This window comes from Pongo pygmaeus, chromosome 1, assembly GCF_028885625.2.
Source record: "Pongo pygmaeus isolate AG05252 chromosome 1, NHGRI_mPonPyg2-v2.0_pri, whole genome shotgun sequence".
Classification (NCBI taxonomy): Eukaryota; Metazoa; Chordata; class Mammalia; order Primates; family Hominidae; genus Pongo; species Pongo pygmaeus.
The window spans coordinates 184,308,257-184,324,053 of NC_072373.2; the positions used below are offsets into that span (position 1 = coordinate 184,308,257).

The following is a 15,797-nucleotide window of genomic DNA, read 5'->3' on the forward strand; positions in this document are numbered from 1 at the left end:
CAACATTGTAACTGGTCTATGTATTTTGAAGTGCCTTCTACACATCCACCCAGAGGCTCTGCTGATTTCACTTATGCCCAGGTTATAAAATGCCTTTCTCTCATCCCCCAGTAGAGCACTGGGATCACCACTAGGCCTAGGGGGCATATCAAGGGTTTAATAGACTGGGGGAATGGGCAACAGAACTGGCCACCTTAGAGGCTCTGGAATGCCCCCCACCCATCCACCCACCAATGGAAGGAAAGTCAGGCACTGCCTAAAAGGAGTGGTCCCTATTTAGCCCCAAGTCTGGAGCAGAAAGGGCAGGTCCACTCTGGCCCAAGTGACATTGTTAGATCCTGTCCCCTCCCCCAATCACTGCTTCTTGCCAGGGTGCCTCTTCACAGTTCCCATGTGGCAGCAGTAGTGGCAGAGGCAGAAGTGGACTTATTGTAGATTGCAGTACAGATACATGGACACAATCATGGCAGCCAGCTGGAGAGGGAGGAACAGGGAGAGATGAGGGGACATGATAGGGATCCTGAAGCCTGTCCCACAGACACCCTACCTGAGGCCCAGTTAGAAGTCTGTTTCCTCCAGAGAGGCCTCAGATGGGTTGAGCAGCCCTGGTCTCACGCCCATGTCCCAGTCCCAGCCTCCTCATCTGCTTACCTCAAGGCCCCCAATTCCAGCTGCCACACCACCCACGGTGACTGCATTAGTTCGGATGTCATACAAAAGCTGATTGAAGCAACCCTTCAGGAAGAGAAAAGAGCATTTATAGTTGGCAGCTGCCCTACTCCCATCCCGTTTGCCACTCCAAGTCCATGAAAACAGTCCCCACCCACTCATACCAGCCCACACCTCTACTTTTTGGTCCTCAGCCTTTTGCTTGGTGCAGGTGTCATTGGCTGTGTTGGTGATGTTGTCATTGCAGCAGAATGGGGGAAAGGCATGGTTCTCTTTGAGGTAGGGTGAGTCCTCAAAATCCGTATAGTTGGTGAAGCCACAGCACTTGAGCTGGAGACAAGATGAGGGTGGAGGTGGGGCCTTGCTTCTTTCTCTCCACCCTAAAACCTCCCCCAGCCAACCTTACCCCTTTCATGGTAGTGTTCCACACTTGAGTGAAGTCTTCCTGGGAACCGTAGTCTTTCTTGATGGCAGGCACTACCAACAATGTCAGGAAGTGCTCAGCCTGGGTGAGGCAGGACAGTGTTTAGGGGCTGGTACAGAAGGTGGCCATTCACAGGCCACAGCCCACTCCCAGGGTTTTGCCCAATCTTCTTCCCTTCCTCATCCCAGCGTCTCACCATTGTGGTGTACACCAAGGCGACCACAGCAGCTGCAACCTCAGCAATGAAGATGAGGAGGAGGATGAAGAAGAACTGAGTGGGGAACAGGGGTCTGGGTTTTAGGGAGAGACAGTCCCTCATGCCCTCCTTGCCCTAATCCACCCCCCCGGAAAAGTGAGACAGAGGCCTTAGCCTAGGGGGGTCCCAGAGCCTGGTGTCAAGGGCGAGGGGACTCTTGGTCATCGGCCTGTGGAGCTGGGTTTGACACACCGTCATGAGGGCACACTTGCTCTCAGTTTTAGCACCATAGCAGCCCAGGAAACCAAGAGCAAAGACCACAACGCCGGCTGCGATGAGGAAGTAGCCCACGTTGACAAACTGCATGGCACTGGACGACAGCGGCCCGAAGATCTTCAGAAAGGATGCCCCATCGATTGACACCCAGATGCCCACTGCCAACAGGGCCGCACCACACAGCTGGGAAGAGAGAGGTCAGGCAGGCCTTAAACAGTGCTGGCAAGTAGCTTACTACCACACAGTTGAGTAAGAAGGATGGGAGCTGAGAAACTTCCCTCTTTATTGGCTTGGGAGTCTAAAACCTCATCCTGTAAGGAGGGAAACATCCTCTAGAGCCAGAAAAATGGGAGCTGGGATATGCACAGCTAGGACCAGGCTGCACACCTGGGCAGATATAAAGGAGATCAGGGGTTCTAGAAATATCCTCAGGATGAGGGGAGGAGCAAGACTTTCCCTCACTGCTGCCAGGGTCCTGCCACATAGCTAGGATTGCAAATAGGCGGATGAGGGCCCAGCCTCCTATTTCCTTTCTGAGCGATGGGTGCCTAGAACACCTCTGTCCTCTGATAGGTGGAGACGGGGGTGGTAGCAGAACAGGCTCAATAGTCACCATAGTAATGGAGGCGTGGCTGAGGTTCCACCTGCTGGCAACCTTGGAGAGGGAGGAGGTTGAGAAGGTTCACCCACCTGAGGCCCCATTTGGCTCCCCTCCAGAATCCAACTTCAGGCCTGCCCCTCATGTAGACAAGAACTCCTTGCCTCACAAGAGGAAAGTGAGGCACCAGTGGGAATACAGCCAGAGCTTCTCTTAAAGGCTGTCTAGCTCAACTCCAAATCTCAGGGGGAATCCTGAGGCCCAGATTGAGGAGGGCCCTGCGCAGTTCCCACAGATCTTAGAGCAAAGCCTCCCGGCCCAGGGCTTCAGTGGATGAATCAGCCTGACACCACCTTGGTGACTAGTCCTCACTTGCCAGCTATAAAAACTGAGGCTAGAACGGGAAGTGAGGTGGCAGATTGTGGCTGGATTCCAGGCATGTTTGCCCAAGGACAGAAAGCTGGACTTCTAGCCTGCAGGGTCAAATTTCATGGAGCTGGAGGTCTGCCCTATCCTGCTCTGCCCAGCCTGGCAAGGTCTGGGTAACAGAGGCCAGAAATCAAACCGGATTTGCCTTTAACCCTCTCAGGGCATAGCCTCTCCTGTCCAAATCCCTGGAATATTGCTTCCTCCACATACAGGGATAAAGACTAGTTCAGGACTGGCACAGTAGCTCACGCCTGTAATCCCAGCATTTTGGGAGGCCGAGGTGGGAGAATCACTTTAAGCCCAGGAGTTCGAGACCAGCCTGGGCAATATAGTGAGAGCGCCTCTACAAAAAAAAATTTTTTAAATTAGCTGAGCATGGTGGCACACTCCTGTAGTCCTAGATACCCAGGAGGCTGAATGAGGTAGGGGAATCCCTTGAACCCAGGAGGTTGACACCAGTAAGCCATGATCATGCCACTGCACTCCAGTTTTGGTGACAGAGCAAGATCCTGTCTCAAAGAAACAAACAACAACAACAACAACAACAAAAACACAAGTTCCCTGCAGCCAAAGGAAGCCCAAGGCACAGACCACATCAGAACTAGAGAGTCTACCCATGCTTCTAAACTAATCAGTACATACATAAACTCTGTCGCCCAGGCTGGAGTGCAGTGGTGTGATCTTGGCTCACTGCAACCTCCACCTCCTGGGTTCAAGTGATTGTCCTTCCTCAGCCTCCTGAGTAGCTGGAATTACAGGCATGCGCCACCACATCCAGCTAATTTTTGTATTTTTAGTAGAGACGGGGTTTCACCATATTGGCCAGGCTAGTCTCGAACTCCTGAGCTCAACTAATCTGCCCGCCTCAGCTTCCCAGAGTGCTGGGATTACAGTCGTGAGCTACTGCACCTGGCCCACTTCCTCACTTTTACTTACACTAACCTACTCTAATGTGGCTTAGGTCTCTGGTGACATCCTGTGCTAAATCCAGTCAACATTTCATGGGCCATATTCTCCTTGACCTCTCTGATAGCTTGCTCTCCTTGTTTTCCTCTCCCCCTCCCACTGCTCCTTCTCCATCTCCTTCACAGTGGTTTTTTGTTTTTGGTTTTTTTTTTTTTTTTTTTTTTTTGCTTATCCCTAACAAATTGCGTTTCCCAGAGTTCACTTTCCAAGTGTTCTCATCCATTCCCATGGCTTCAGTGGTTACCTGTGTGCACATGATTTTCAAATACCCATGGCCAGCTCCAATCTGAGCTGCACCTCCACTGGGTACAAAGCTGCTAGTGGGACATCCCCTCCCACAAACCGGGCCCAACCCCCTGCCATCTGGGTTGCTCATGCCAGAGATATGGGCATCATCTCCAAGACCTCTGTCTCCCTTGCCCCTTCTTCTACCCCTCAGCCATCATCCTAGAGCTTTGTCCTTTGTCCACTTTGTCCATTTCTCCCTATCTCCACCACCATCTCCAGGATTTACGCCTCATGGCTCAGCTTCTCAAACATGCCCTATGCAATGTTTCTGGTTTTCTGAACGATATCAAGTTTCATTACTTCTGGCCCTTTATGCATGCTTTATAACTCCCCCACCAAGTGCAATTTCCCAGCTTCAGCTATTTCCTCCAGGAAGTATTCTCCAACCAGGCTGAGTTCAGGCTCCCATAACCTCCGTCCTAAGCCCAAACACACTGTGTTGTTATTATCTGCCTATCTGGCTTATTGGAGCTGAGATCCTTCGGGGCAGAGAAAGGCTTTGCTTACCTCCCACCCCAGCACCCATCATGGTATCCTAGACATGAATGTTTGTCGAATGAATAAGGGCTGTTGCTCTGATGAGAGGTAGGCCCTCCCTCCTTTCAGCTCCCCGTCATACGGAAGAATTTCCTCTGTACTGAATTTCCTTCTGTGGTAGGTAAACTTGGGTGGAGCCCTTCTATTTTCTGGGCCCCCAGTGCCTATAAAGGGTGGAGAATCATTCCTGGTAGCTTACTCTGCCCTGCCTGAAGCCTAGGCTAAAGCTTTGTGGGAGAGAGGGGGTGCCCCTAGCTTCTCCATCCTCTTTTTCACACATGCCACTGTATGGCAGCCTGGCTGCTGCTGGGACTAGGAATCAGCAGCATTTGGGGAGACCTTTGCATCCCACTCATAAGGGGACACATGCAGGACGAAGCCTGGGCATAGCAGTCTCCCATTCCCCAGCTTAGTCTCTGCTCAGCTTGTGACCTGCTCCTATAGGGAGCCCCAAAGAGTCCACAACGTCCATACTTACAAAGATGAGCAAATTGAAGAGGATCATCATGGTCTTAATGAAACTGAAGCACTGCATGGTGGCTCCTGGGAGGCAGACATGTGCAAGTTAGGGCCTTGTTTCCCCTGGCCCCACCTGGGCTGGCCCTGGCTTCAGATATTCAGCCAGATATGCCAGACCCCAGGATCCTGAACCCATATCTCACCAAGCTTCTCCTGTACCTGGTCTGACACAGACCTTTTCCCAGTTTCTATCCTAACACCCTTACCCCTCTATACTACCCAGGACCTCCACCAGCACCTGACACTCTGAGATCCTAACACCCCAGGTTCCTCCACCTGCACACCCAGCCTGACTCCCACGCTGCAGGTCACTCCATGCTCTTTCCTGGCACCTGTATATCCTGCGCTCCCCCCAACACTAACCCCAGACCCTCCCAGAACCCTCACTAGAGCCCCTCCAGCTCCCCAGACCTGTTTCCAGATTGATATCTCTTCACAGGATAATCTCTATCCCTATCCCATTACCTGTTCAGGGCTCTTGGCAGCGAGTTCTGAAAGAGGGAACTGCTGAGGCTCCACAAAGGACAGAACAGCTCCCAGGAGTTGCCACTGAGTGGGCAGGCAGAGGGACGCCTGGCTTTCACACACCACTGCTCACCTGCAGGCAGGGTAGGCGCTTTAAAGCCTCCTTCTGCCCGCCTGCTGGCCCCACCCGTGGCCAGTTAGCCTCCCCTTGCCCCTGCTGCCCCCTGCTGCCTGGAGACAGATCCCTACAACCACCGCCTCAGCAGGCCTCCACCTGGCAACACCAGCCCTGGGCAACGCCCCTCCTGATCTCAAGAAGCAGCAGCCCAGGGGTGGGGCAAGTGGCTCCCCAGAATGTCTGCGTGCCCTCCACAACACTGTAATGTGCTTCTTACCCTGCATTTGCTGATACACTCATACACACCCTCTGTGCTCACACTTACATGCACACGCATCTGCCCGTGCTGCCATCCTGATGTTCATACAGCAAGCGCCCAGTTACATACGTAAACATGTACTAGTGTTCCTGAATGCACTTGTGTGTGTGCGCATGCATGCGCACACACGCACACTAAATTCTTTGTGGACTGACTCCCAGCAACTAACAAACAACAGAATAATATCTGATGTACATACTTAAGTATCTCTCTCTCTCACACACACACACACGCACACAAACACACACACACACACATACTTCCTCTCTCTCTTTCTCTCTCTCTCACTCACTTTCAAGGAAATGACTGAGATTTGGCAACTTCCGCTCTCTCCTCTGAGTAGCAAATAGTTCCTAATCCTCTTCCCTCCATAAAACCTCACATTCCCCATTTTTCCCCTCCCTTCATCTTTCCATCTCCTCTCCCTCCCCATCTTTTTCTTTTTCCCCTTCCCAGTCTTCTCTTAGCGCTCTGTGTACGCTCTGTGTACACCCCTTCCCTTTCTGCCAGTAGGTGGCACCATGGTCCCATGAAGGAGCCACCCCCCAGTTCCAAGGCTCTGTGATCCCATCTTTGTTACTCCTAGTGGGGCTGCCTGACCGCTTCCTGCTCCAGCACTCCTGATGTAGAGGCGCGGGGAAAAGTCCTGGCTGGCTTCCGGGTCATTCAGACCAGGTGCTGGAATCCTGGCTCTGTCGCTTATGAACTGTATGACCCTGGGGACTTTTCTTAGACTTGGTTTTAAACTTCTGTTTCCTGGTCTTCTGTGTAACAGAATAGTTCTGGGCTTTTCAAGTGAGATTTTCTTCCTGCTCTAGAAGGAAGGGACAGTAGGGAATGAGCACAGAGCAAGAAGGTCAAAGTCACAGGCAGTGGGGCTATGAGATGGAGGAAATTGATTTTTTTTTTTTTTGAGACAGGATCTTGCTCTGTTGCCCAGGTTGGAGTGTAGTGGCACCATCACGGCTCACTGCAGCCTTGCCCTCCTGAGCTCAAATGATCCTCAGCCTCCCAAGTAGCTGGGACCACAGGTATTTGCCGCCACGTCAAGCAAATTTTTTTTTTTTTTTTAAACAGATGAGGTCTTGCTATGCTGTCCAGGCTGGTCTTGAACTGGGCTCAAGTGATCCTCTTGCCTCAGCCTCCCAAAATGATGGAATTACAGGCATCAGCCACTGTGCCTAGCTGAGGAAGTGGATTTCTAAGTTTGTTTTGTTTTTATAGTGGAAGGAGGCAGCTGAAGAGACAGAAGAGAGAGGGGCTAATAGTATTACAGACTACACTAATAATACTGATCATATTTTAAATGTCTTGTATATATTAAGGCTTTTTTTCCTCTTCACAACCATCCCATGAGATAGACTTCCTTATCTCCATTTTTAAATATGGGGAAATAGAAGCACCAAAGGGTCAGGTACTTGCCATGATCACAAAGCTTGTAAGTGGCAGAGCCAGGATTCAATCCCAGTTAGTCTGGCACCAGAGTCTACGTCTTAACCACCAGGCAGACTATCTACACTGATGGAATCTCTAAGGAGGCAGACAAGGCTGGCTTCTATAAAGAGCAAGGGAAGAGGCCTTGGTCTGACCTGAGGAAGAGGAGGAGCAGGGGCAGGTCAGTTTATAGTTACAGTTGCTAGAAGTTGATGGAAGCAGGGTCATATTCTAAGACTGAGGATGGCAAGAGTAGAGGCTGGAGGAGGGGATGGGGGAAAGATGAGGTTTATGAGGGTGGTACTAAGGGTCCCACAGAATCCCGCAGGAACAGAAAGGAGGATGAAGCTGGGAAGGGGGCCTTTGAGGAGCAGAGTAAGGGGGAAAGGAAGAAGGGACTGAGGAGTCGAAGGAGAAGGAGAAGGTCTTTTTTTTTTTTTTTTTTTTGACAGAATCTCACTCTGTTGCCCAGGCTGGAATGCAGTGGCGCAATCTTGGCTCACTGCAACCTCCGCCTCCCAGTTTCAAGCGATTCTCCTGCCTCAGCCTCCTGAGTAGCTGGTATTATAGGTGCACACCACCACACCCGGCTAATTTTTGTATTTTTAGTAGAGACAGGGTTTCACCATGTTGGCCAAGCTGCTCTTGAGCTCCTGACCTGAAGTCATCCACCCACCTCAGGCTCCCAAAGTGCTGGGATTACAGGCATGAGCCACCGCACCTGGCACCTTTCTCTTTCATTCTCAGGAAGAATTGGGACCAGATTACATTCATCTATGGCCCTGGTGCTCAGCACATATGAAGTTGTTAGTGAACATTTCCTGAATGAATGAGTGCAGAATAATGAGAATTAAGTGCTCTGGGTTTTGGATCTTGATCATCATGGATTTGCTTCCTGCCTGCCTCTAATTGTGTGACTTCACCTCACTGAGCCCCAGTTTCCTTATACAGTGGATCCTTAATATTCACAGATTCCATACCTGTGAATTTGCCTGCTTACTGAAATTTATTTGTAATTCCCAAACCAGTACTTGTGGTACTTTTTCAGTCATTCATGGACATAAGCAGAAAGGCAAAAAATTTCAGCTGTCCAACACACCTATTTCCAGCTGAGGTCTGTTGAACAATAGGACTCTCTGTCTTCTTATTTCAGTTTTCATAGAGTAAACAAATGTGCTTTTTGGTGGTCTATTTAGTGCCGCATATTCTCACATTTTTTAGTGTTTTTTGCTGGTGATTTTACTCTCTAAAATGGTCCCCAGTTATAGTGCTGAAGTGCTCTTCAGTGTTTCTAAGAGCAAGAAGGCTGTGATGTGCCTTATAGGGGAAATACGTGCTTTAGATAAGTTTCATTCAGGCACAAGTTATAATGCTGTTGGCCGTGAGTTCAATGTCAATGACTCAACTATATATATATATATATATATATAAAATTTTTTTTTTGAGACAGAGTTTCACTCTTGTTGCCCAGGCTGGAGTGCAATGGCGCAATCTGGGCTCACTGTAATCTCCACCTCCCGGGTTCAAGCTATTCTCCTGTCTCAGCCTCCCAAGTAGCTGGGACTACAGGCACCCACCACCACACCCAGCTAATTTTTGTATTTTTAGTAGAGACGGGGTTTTGCCATGTTAACCAGGCTGGTCTTGAACTCCTGACCTCGGGTGATCCGCCCACCTCGGCCTCCCAAAGTGCTGAGATTACAGGCTTGACCCACCACGCCCGGCCAACAATATACATTAAATAAGGTGTCTCCACACATAAAATCAGGTTATATGTATAGATCAGTTGACAAAAATATTGTGATCAGAGGGTTTCAGGAACCTAACCTTGCATTTACCCTTTGTTCAGTATTTAGTGTTTGTGGCGACTTTATAGAACATTACTGGGAATAATGAGAATTGACTGTATATAAATAGTTATAATGATGGCATATCCTTGTAAAGTAGCTGAGATTAAATGAGATAACGTTGGTAAAGTGCTCAGCACAGTGTCTGGCACATAGTAAGTGTTCAAAAAACATTGTTAATATTGTTACTATATGGATAAGTGAGAAAGTGAGGAAGTGAGTTCCCCGTCTAGGGCCTCTTTTCCTAAGGGGCCAAACTGAGGCTGTCTGGCTCTTGGGCTGGCTTTTAGGCCAGACCCAATAGAGAAGATTGTGAAGGAGCCTGACCCATGAGGAGGGGCCAGGGCCCACAACTTGTAATAAAGGGCCCTGCCCTTGTGAATGAAGACTTTGTATGTCATAGAGGCCTCAGCTACCCTGGCCAACAGCACCCCCAGTCACACTGCAGAAGCTCCCTGTGCCCATGGGGCCATCTCAGCTTGTCCGTGGCCCTCGGCCCCAGGGCATGCGTTCCCCCTACCGCAGGCCAGGTATGGGCTGGCCCAGGCCCCGGTTTCCCAGAATGTTCAAGTGTAGCCGCAGAAGATATCAGCAGGGTCTCCGAGGTCGAACTGCCAGCAGTGCAGCCATCAATCCTGCCACCAGGGCCATGGGTATCAACAACACCCACACTGACACCACCATAGTGTGGATCTTCCCACCTCAAGGTTAGCCAGGGGGCCTGTGAGCCAGGGTGGGGTTTTAAAAAACAGAGCCACTAGGCCGGGCGCGGTAGCTCACACCTGTAATCCCGGCACTTTGGGAGGCCAAGGCGGGCAGATCACAAGGTCAGGAGATCGAGACCATCCTGGCTAACACGGTGAAATCCCGTCTCTACTAAAAATACAAAAAAAAATTAGCCGAGTGTGGTGGCACGCGCCTTTAGTCCCAGCTACTTGGGAGGCTGAGGCAGGAGAATCGCTTGAACCCAGGAGGCAGAGGTTGCAGTGAGCCAAGATCGCGCCACTGCACTCCAGCCTGGGTGACAGAGCGAGACTCTGTCTCTCTCAAGAAAAAAAAAAAAAACCAGAGCCACTGAAGATTTCCCTACCTGGTTCTGTTTAGACACGCCAAAGGATGATCTCTGTGAAATAGCACCCCTACATATATGGGGGACTCCTGATGGCAGGCACCCCAAAGTGCTGACAGCCTTAATGGAGGATGGATTGGCTGGAAGCAGAGGGTTTGGGGAGGGGCTGAATCCAAGGGGCAGGGAACTTCCAGAACTGCTTCCTTCCTCAAACTCTTCCCTCTCCTTCCTCTCTTCAGTTCTCAGACATCTCAGGCAACCTGGGATTTTTCTGATCCTCTAGAAGTGCCCAGAAGCTAACCCAGAAGCTTGGCTTGCCCTGGACCTGCATCTCCTGAGGGCTGTGTGGGTGGTGAACAACAAATACAATCATTCTGCTCAAACTGCCTTATTCCACACAGAGGTGTTAACCAGCTGACTATGCAGGGTGTGAGGGGAGGGTTAGGGCTGAATACTTACAGGGAAAGGCTTCAGTGACCACAGCAGGGATCATAGTTTAAGACAGTAGGAGGACAGGACAAGGTCAGCAACATAGACCATCTTTGGTCTCAGCTCTTGATCTGCCCCATGAAGTAGGGGCTCTCTTGTCTTACACTCCTAACTGCACAGGAAGAAGGGTCTCTGTAAACATCTTGGAAGGTATTGGGAGGCACAGATCAGAGAGGGATAGGTTGAAAGACTGAACCCTGAGAGTATACAAGTATGAGGTGGATGTGAGGTGGATGTGCCTCTGTGTGCCTGTGATGGTCAGCGTGTAGGTGTAGCTGCTGGTGTGTGTGTCTGAGGCATCAGCAGATGTGGCTGAATGTGCCTTTGTGATTTAATATGCCTCTGTGACTGACTGTGAGTGTCAAGGAGTGTTTGTGAGGGTATGGGTGTGCCGGAGAGGACATCAGCCCTGGTAAGAAAAGTGAAGGTCAGGAGGGGGATGGGGAACAGCCTAAAGGAGGAGAACATGGAGAAGGATGAGATTCTGAGAAAGGCATACTACCTTCAGCCCTTCAACCATTCTCTGAGGTCAGTGTTTTCCAGAACCGGCAGCTGAGCTGGGGTGCTTAGGGGTGGGGCAAGACTGAGTTTGAGCCCAGAAAGTAGGGAGGGTGCTAAGCTCTCTGGCCTGGGGATTTTCCATTTGGATTTCTGAGTGTGTGCTCATTTGTCACTGGCTGTAACCGGGTTTCTGTGGGGTTGTGTCTTAGTAGCTGGGAACATTTTGTGGGACTCTGTCTCTAATATGTTGCATTATGCATGGGCTAATGTGTGTCGCACCAGTCCGAGATCTGGCTCCATTTCCAGGCCTACCTTCCCAGGGGGCTAGGGAAGGGAGTGAACCCTGAGACCTTTGGTGGCCTGGCCCCCTGGGGTTCAGGAAGTCTGGCTAATGTCCTTTGCTGCCTGTGAAGGGAAAGTGAATTGTGCTTATGTCTGTCAACCCCAACTCTTGCCAGAGACTGGGACCCTAAGGGGGGTTGAGGCAGAGAATTCACCGACACACCATGCCCAGACAGTGCTGGGCTCCTCAGGTTATGGGATGGGGGTTGCTGAACATCAGCCGAAGCTAGAAGGTGCTTGGGCCATGCTCAAGGGCCCAAGAGGGGCCATACATATAAAGATACATGACACAGTTCACAAACACATACAGACATGTAAATATAAGTGAACTCATAGACACATACTGCAACAACCACACACATACATGCAAGCACATACTATAAGCAGATATACGCAGACACAGATGCATAGATCCCCATACGATGTATATAACAACACATACGCATGCCTCTAAATGAACACAGAAACATGCATGCACCCAGACACAAGCACACAAGCATCCAGATGCAGACACATGCCTTCACACTCATGCAAACCCAGGCACACACAGACATACACGCATGCAGACACACTCACCAGACTTCCCTGCCCCTGCGGCCCTGGGACCCAGAAGCCTCCCTCCCCTATATGAGTGTGTAGTATGTGTGTGTGCATGCACTCATGCCCACACTTGTGTCTGTGTGTATCTGTGTCTGTGAGAGTGTGTGTTTGTGCTCGAGTGTGTGTATGATGGGGGTGCTAAGCTGTGGGAACCAGATGACATCATCTCTTCCAGCTATTTTTAGCTGTATCTGCAATGATGGCTTCTTCACTGCCCCTCCCCCTTCAGGTTCTTAATTCTCCTCCCCATCTAGGCTCCCAGAGGCAGCAGCAGCCAGAGGGCACCCACCACCTCAGTTTAGGTGGCTCCCGGATGACTGGGTGCAGCCCACTCTCTCCCACCCTGCCAGAGTTCCCTGGAGGCTGAGAACACCAGGCTCTCAGGCTGGAAGGGCCTGGGTTAGCTGAGCTGACCTAGATGATCTCCACCCCTTAGGGTGCCTCTGCTTCTGCTTTTCAATCTGCAACTCTGTGTCAGTCAACAGTGCCTGCTATGTGCCAGGGATGGTGCTAAATTCTGGAGATACAGCAGTGAGCAAGGCAGTGGGAGTTCTTTCCCAGAGGAATTATAGCTCAGTGAGAGGCACATTACACAGATTACACAAGCTCTTCATTAAATCGTGAGGAGGGCTCTGAGCACTGGTAACAGGGGCTCCTAGTTTGAGATGATGTTCTCTGCCTCTCTCTGTTCTTCCTTCTCCCGTAGGTGAGATAACCTGAGGAAACCAGAGGGAATACAGCCCTTACCTTGCACACTTCATCCTAACAACCATATCTCCAGAATTCCACAGAGCAGTGCTTCCTTCTCACACCCTAGGCTGTGCTCCCAACATGGCACTAACACACCATCCAACTAATTGGTGGCCCATGATACTCATATCTCCTTTTTCTTTGTTTGTTTCTTTTTTCCTTTCTTTTTTTTTTTTTTTTTTTTTTTTTTGAGACAGAGCCTGGCTCTGTTGCCCAGGATGGAATGCAGTGGCACGATCTTGTCTCACTGCAGCCGTCTTCTCCCAGAGTCAAGTGATTCTCGTGCCTCAGCCTCTCTAGTAGCTGGGACTACAGGCGTGTGCCACCACGCCTGGCTAATTTTTGTATTTTTAGTAGAGATGGGGTTTTGCCATGTGGGCTAGGCTGGTCTTGAACTCCTGGCCTAAAGTGATCCACCTACCTCAGTCTTCCAAAGTGCAGGGATTACAGGCATGAGCCACCTGGCTCAGCCCTTCCCCCTGCCTAGTTTTTAGGGACAGGGTCTCTCTCTGTCACTCACACTGGAGTGCAGTGGCCTGACCTTAGCTCACTGCAGCCTCAATCTCCTGGGCACAATCTATCCTCCCACCTCAGTCCCACAAGTAGCTGGTACTACAGGTGCAGGCCACCAGGCCTGGATAATTTAAACGTTTTTTTGTAGAAACAGGTTCTCCCAGCTACTCAGGAGGCTGAGGCACGAGAATTGCTTAAACCTGGGAGGTGAAGTTTGCAGCCAAGATCATGCCACTGCACTCCAGTTCTTGGGCTCAAGTGATCCTCCCGCCTCAGCCTCCCAAAATGTTGGGATTACAGACGTGAGCTACTGCTTGCCCCCCACCACCTCACTTTTCTTTGAAATCTTCCTGTAGTCAATCCCTGGGAGGCAGGCCACTATTCCCCATCTATAGATGAGAAAACTGAGGCTCAGAAATGGACAGCTCTGGACCACACCTCACAGTGCCTGGGGAGCAGCCCAGGGGAGATGGCAGGCAGGTGGAGAAGGAAGTGGTGGCGCACTGGGACAGTTGGCACAGGTGCAGGAGGAGCAGGCCAGGCCAAGCCACGGAATCAGGAGGTGAGGGGGAGGAGGACGATGGCCTGAGGGTTCATGCCAGGAGGAGGGCTTCCCACTCCAGCCAGCCTCAGGCAGCCACTGGAAAATCGGGTTTGGCAGCTTCAGCCATGTGCTGCAGGACTGGAAGAAGGTCCAGGCTGTTCCTGGGAGGCAGCCTAGCATGGGCTCTTCCTCTAGCCCTGAGTTTCACCACCTGGCTAGTTGGGGGAGTATTACTTTATAATTCTGGGACCCTTTGGACCGTGAAGAGAACAGCTCTGGGCTAGAGGCAGGAGCCCGGAGCTTCAGTCTCAGTTCTGCCCCAAGCCCTGATCTGATCCTCTCTTCACCTCTGTGGCCCCGCTCTAGAGAAATAGGTTCCCCAGACCCCAACTCCTGCCCCCCAGATTCTCCTGGGAGTCTGACTCAGGCACAGGAACACAGTCAGTGGTAAGGGCACGAACAGACAGCCCCTGGGGCGCCAGGCTGGAGGTCGCTTGTCACTAATAGGTCAATGGCCGGAAGCCCAGCTCCAACCCCACAATGCAATACCGGTCACCCCACCCTTACCAGTGCCCTCACCCACACCCCCACTTCCGGCCTCTGTTCCTTCCTCACCTCTGGGGAAGGCTGCAGGGCTCCCAAGGGAATTTCCCCTGGTTCCTCCACTGGCTCTTTGCCCAGTGCTTAACCCTCCTTCCCACACCTACCCATTCAGCCAGGCCAGTCTCCCACAAAACTTTCTCTCCCTGGACCCTGGGGCAGGGCAAGGAGGGCAGGAAGCTGGGTGGAAGGACTGCAAAGGAGACTGCTTTTCCTGCTACCCTCAGGTACTGAAGCCCAAGTAAGAGTTTTCAGGAGAGAGGGAGTAGACTGAGTGTTGGGCCCTAGGACTGGGCTTCCCTGGATACTATCCCACCCCCTGAGCCTTGGGAGAGGTGGAAATGACCTTCCTCTGCACCAGCGTGCCCAGAGAAGAGAGCCTGGAGCTGAGACTTGCAACTTCTAGAAAACAAACACAAAACTGAGGCCAAGAGAGTGCTGACTACTATTACCAACAAAATTCATTAAACACAATTTTTAAAAAATCATGAAATTCTAGATTCATGGAGTTCACAGTTATGGAATCTTAGCATCACAGAATTCCAGCATGGTAGAATCTGGGTTACAGAAACTAAGAAATTCAGAATTGTGGCATTACTGAGTTCCAGATGACAAAATTAGAATATCCTTGAAATGGACATCTTGAGAAATCAATTAATAAAGCCCTTACATTCAGGTGGCTGTCTAAACTAGAGGATTTCCTGCTGGGGATAGGCAAAGTTGTCCGCACATGAACTCTGAGGGGAGGTAGGGAGCCTGGGACACATAAGCCTAAACAGGCAGGGCCAGGAGCGGTGGCTCACGCCTGTAATCCCAGCACTTTGGGAGGCTGAGGCTGGTGGATCACCTGAGGTCAGGAGTTTGAGACCAGCCTGGCCAACATGGTGAAGCCCCATCTCTACTAAAAATACAAAATTAGCCGGGTATGGTGGCAGGTACCTGTAATCCCAGCTACTTGGGAGGCTGAGGCAAGAGAATCGCTTGAACCTGGGAGGCAGAGGTTGCAGTGAGCCGAGATCATGCCATTGCACTCCAGCCTGGGGGAAAAGAGCTAGACTTTGTCTCAAAACAAACAAACACCAAACCAGGCAGAAGACAGACTTTGTCCATGAGAACACATTTCTGGTTCCTGAAGATGAGGGGCAGGGGGCAGCAGGTGGGGATAGAGAAAGCAGAACTATACAAAGAAAACATAACCTAAAGAAAGAATCACCAAGTAGCATAATATGCTGACCCCAGCATCTCCAGCTTCCCCATAACTGCGGTTACCATCAGCCCAGGACATTTCTTTCCAAAGGTTAGTA

At 50.8% G+C, this 15,797-nt stretch overlaps 3 protein-coding genes across 10 annotated transcripts in view; 2 read left to right on the forward strand and 1 right to left on the reverse strand.

The window, feature by feature from the left end:
- Window positions 1-10,923, reverse strand: TSPAN1 (tetraspanin 1). Of its 3 annotated transcripts, XM_054489775.2 has the most exons (10): window positions 10,614-10,923; window positions 10,176-10,294; window positions 6,405-6,618; window positions 4,862-4,926; window positions 1,542-1,748; window positions 1,290-1,364; window positions 1,076-1,174; window positions 844-999; window positions 652-735; window positions 1-474 (listed from the first exon to the last, which is right to left on the reverse strand). In XM_054489775.2, exons 1-10 carry the CDS (start codon window positions 10,645-10,647, stop codon window positions 427-429), a joined length of 1,101 nt encoding a protein of 366 aa, XP_054345750.1. In that variant the 5' UTR covers window positions 10,648-10,923; the 3' UTR covers window positions 1-426. The 3 variants fall into 3 exon arrangements, with proteins under 3 accessions (XP_054345750.1, XP_054345759.1, XP_054345766.1); XM_054489784.2 differs by lacking the exons at window positions 6,405-6,618; window positions 10,176-10,294 and adding an exon at window positions 5,368-5,500 and having other exon boundaries at window positions 10,614-10,909; XM_054489791.2 differs by lacking the exons at window positions 10,176-10,294; window positions 10,614-10,923 and adding an exon at window positions 5,368-5,500 and having other exon boundaries at window positions 6,405-6,541.
- P3R3URF (PIK3R3 upstream open reading frame) lies at window positions 9,506-14,972 on the forward strand. Of its 3 annotated transcripts, XM_054489805.1 has the most exons (3): window positions 9,514-9,792; window positions 13,706-13,911; window positions 14,721-14,972. In XM_054489805.1, the coding sequence occupies exons 1-3, from the start codon at window positions 9,549-9,551 to the stop codon at window positions 14,736-14,738; spliced, it is 468 nt and encodes a 155-aa protein (XP_054345780.1). In that variant the 5' UTR covers window positions 9,514-9,548; the 3' UTR covers window positions 14,739-14,972. The 3 variants fall into 3 exon arrangements, with proteins under 3 accessions (XP_054345788.1, XP_054345780.1, XP_063521362.1); XM_054489813.2 differs by lacking the exons at window positions 13,706-13,911; window positions 14,721-14,972 and adding an exon at window positions 10,394-10,537 and having other exon boundaries at window positions 9,506-9,792; XM_063665292.1 differs by lacking the exon at window positions 13,706-13,911 and having other exon boundaries at window positions 14,721-14,960.
- The window catches only part of PIK3R3 (phosphoinositide-3-kinase regulatory subunit 3), a 133,646-nt gene continuing 128,764 nt past the window's right edge, over window positions 10,916-15,797 (forward strand). Inside the window, exon 1 of one of the 4 annotated variants that reach the window (XM_054489668.1) lies at window positions 10,916-11,171. The gene's annotated coding sequence lies outside the window, so the exon portion shown is untranslated. The remainder of the gene's footprint in view (window positions 11,172-15,797) is intronic. The other 3 variants (XM_054489679.1, XM_054489695.2, XM_054489712.1) reach the window with 3 other exon arrangements.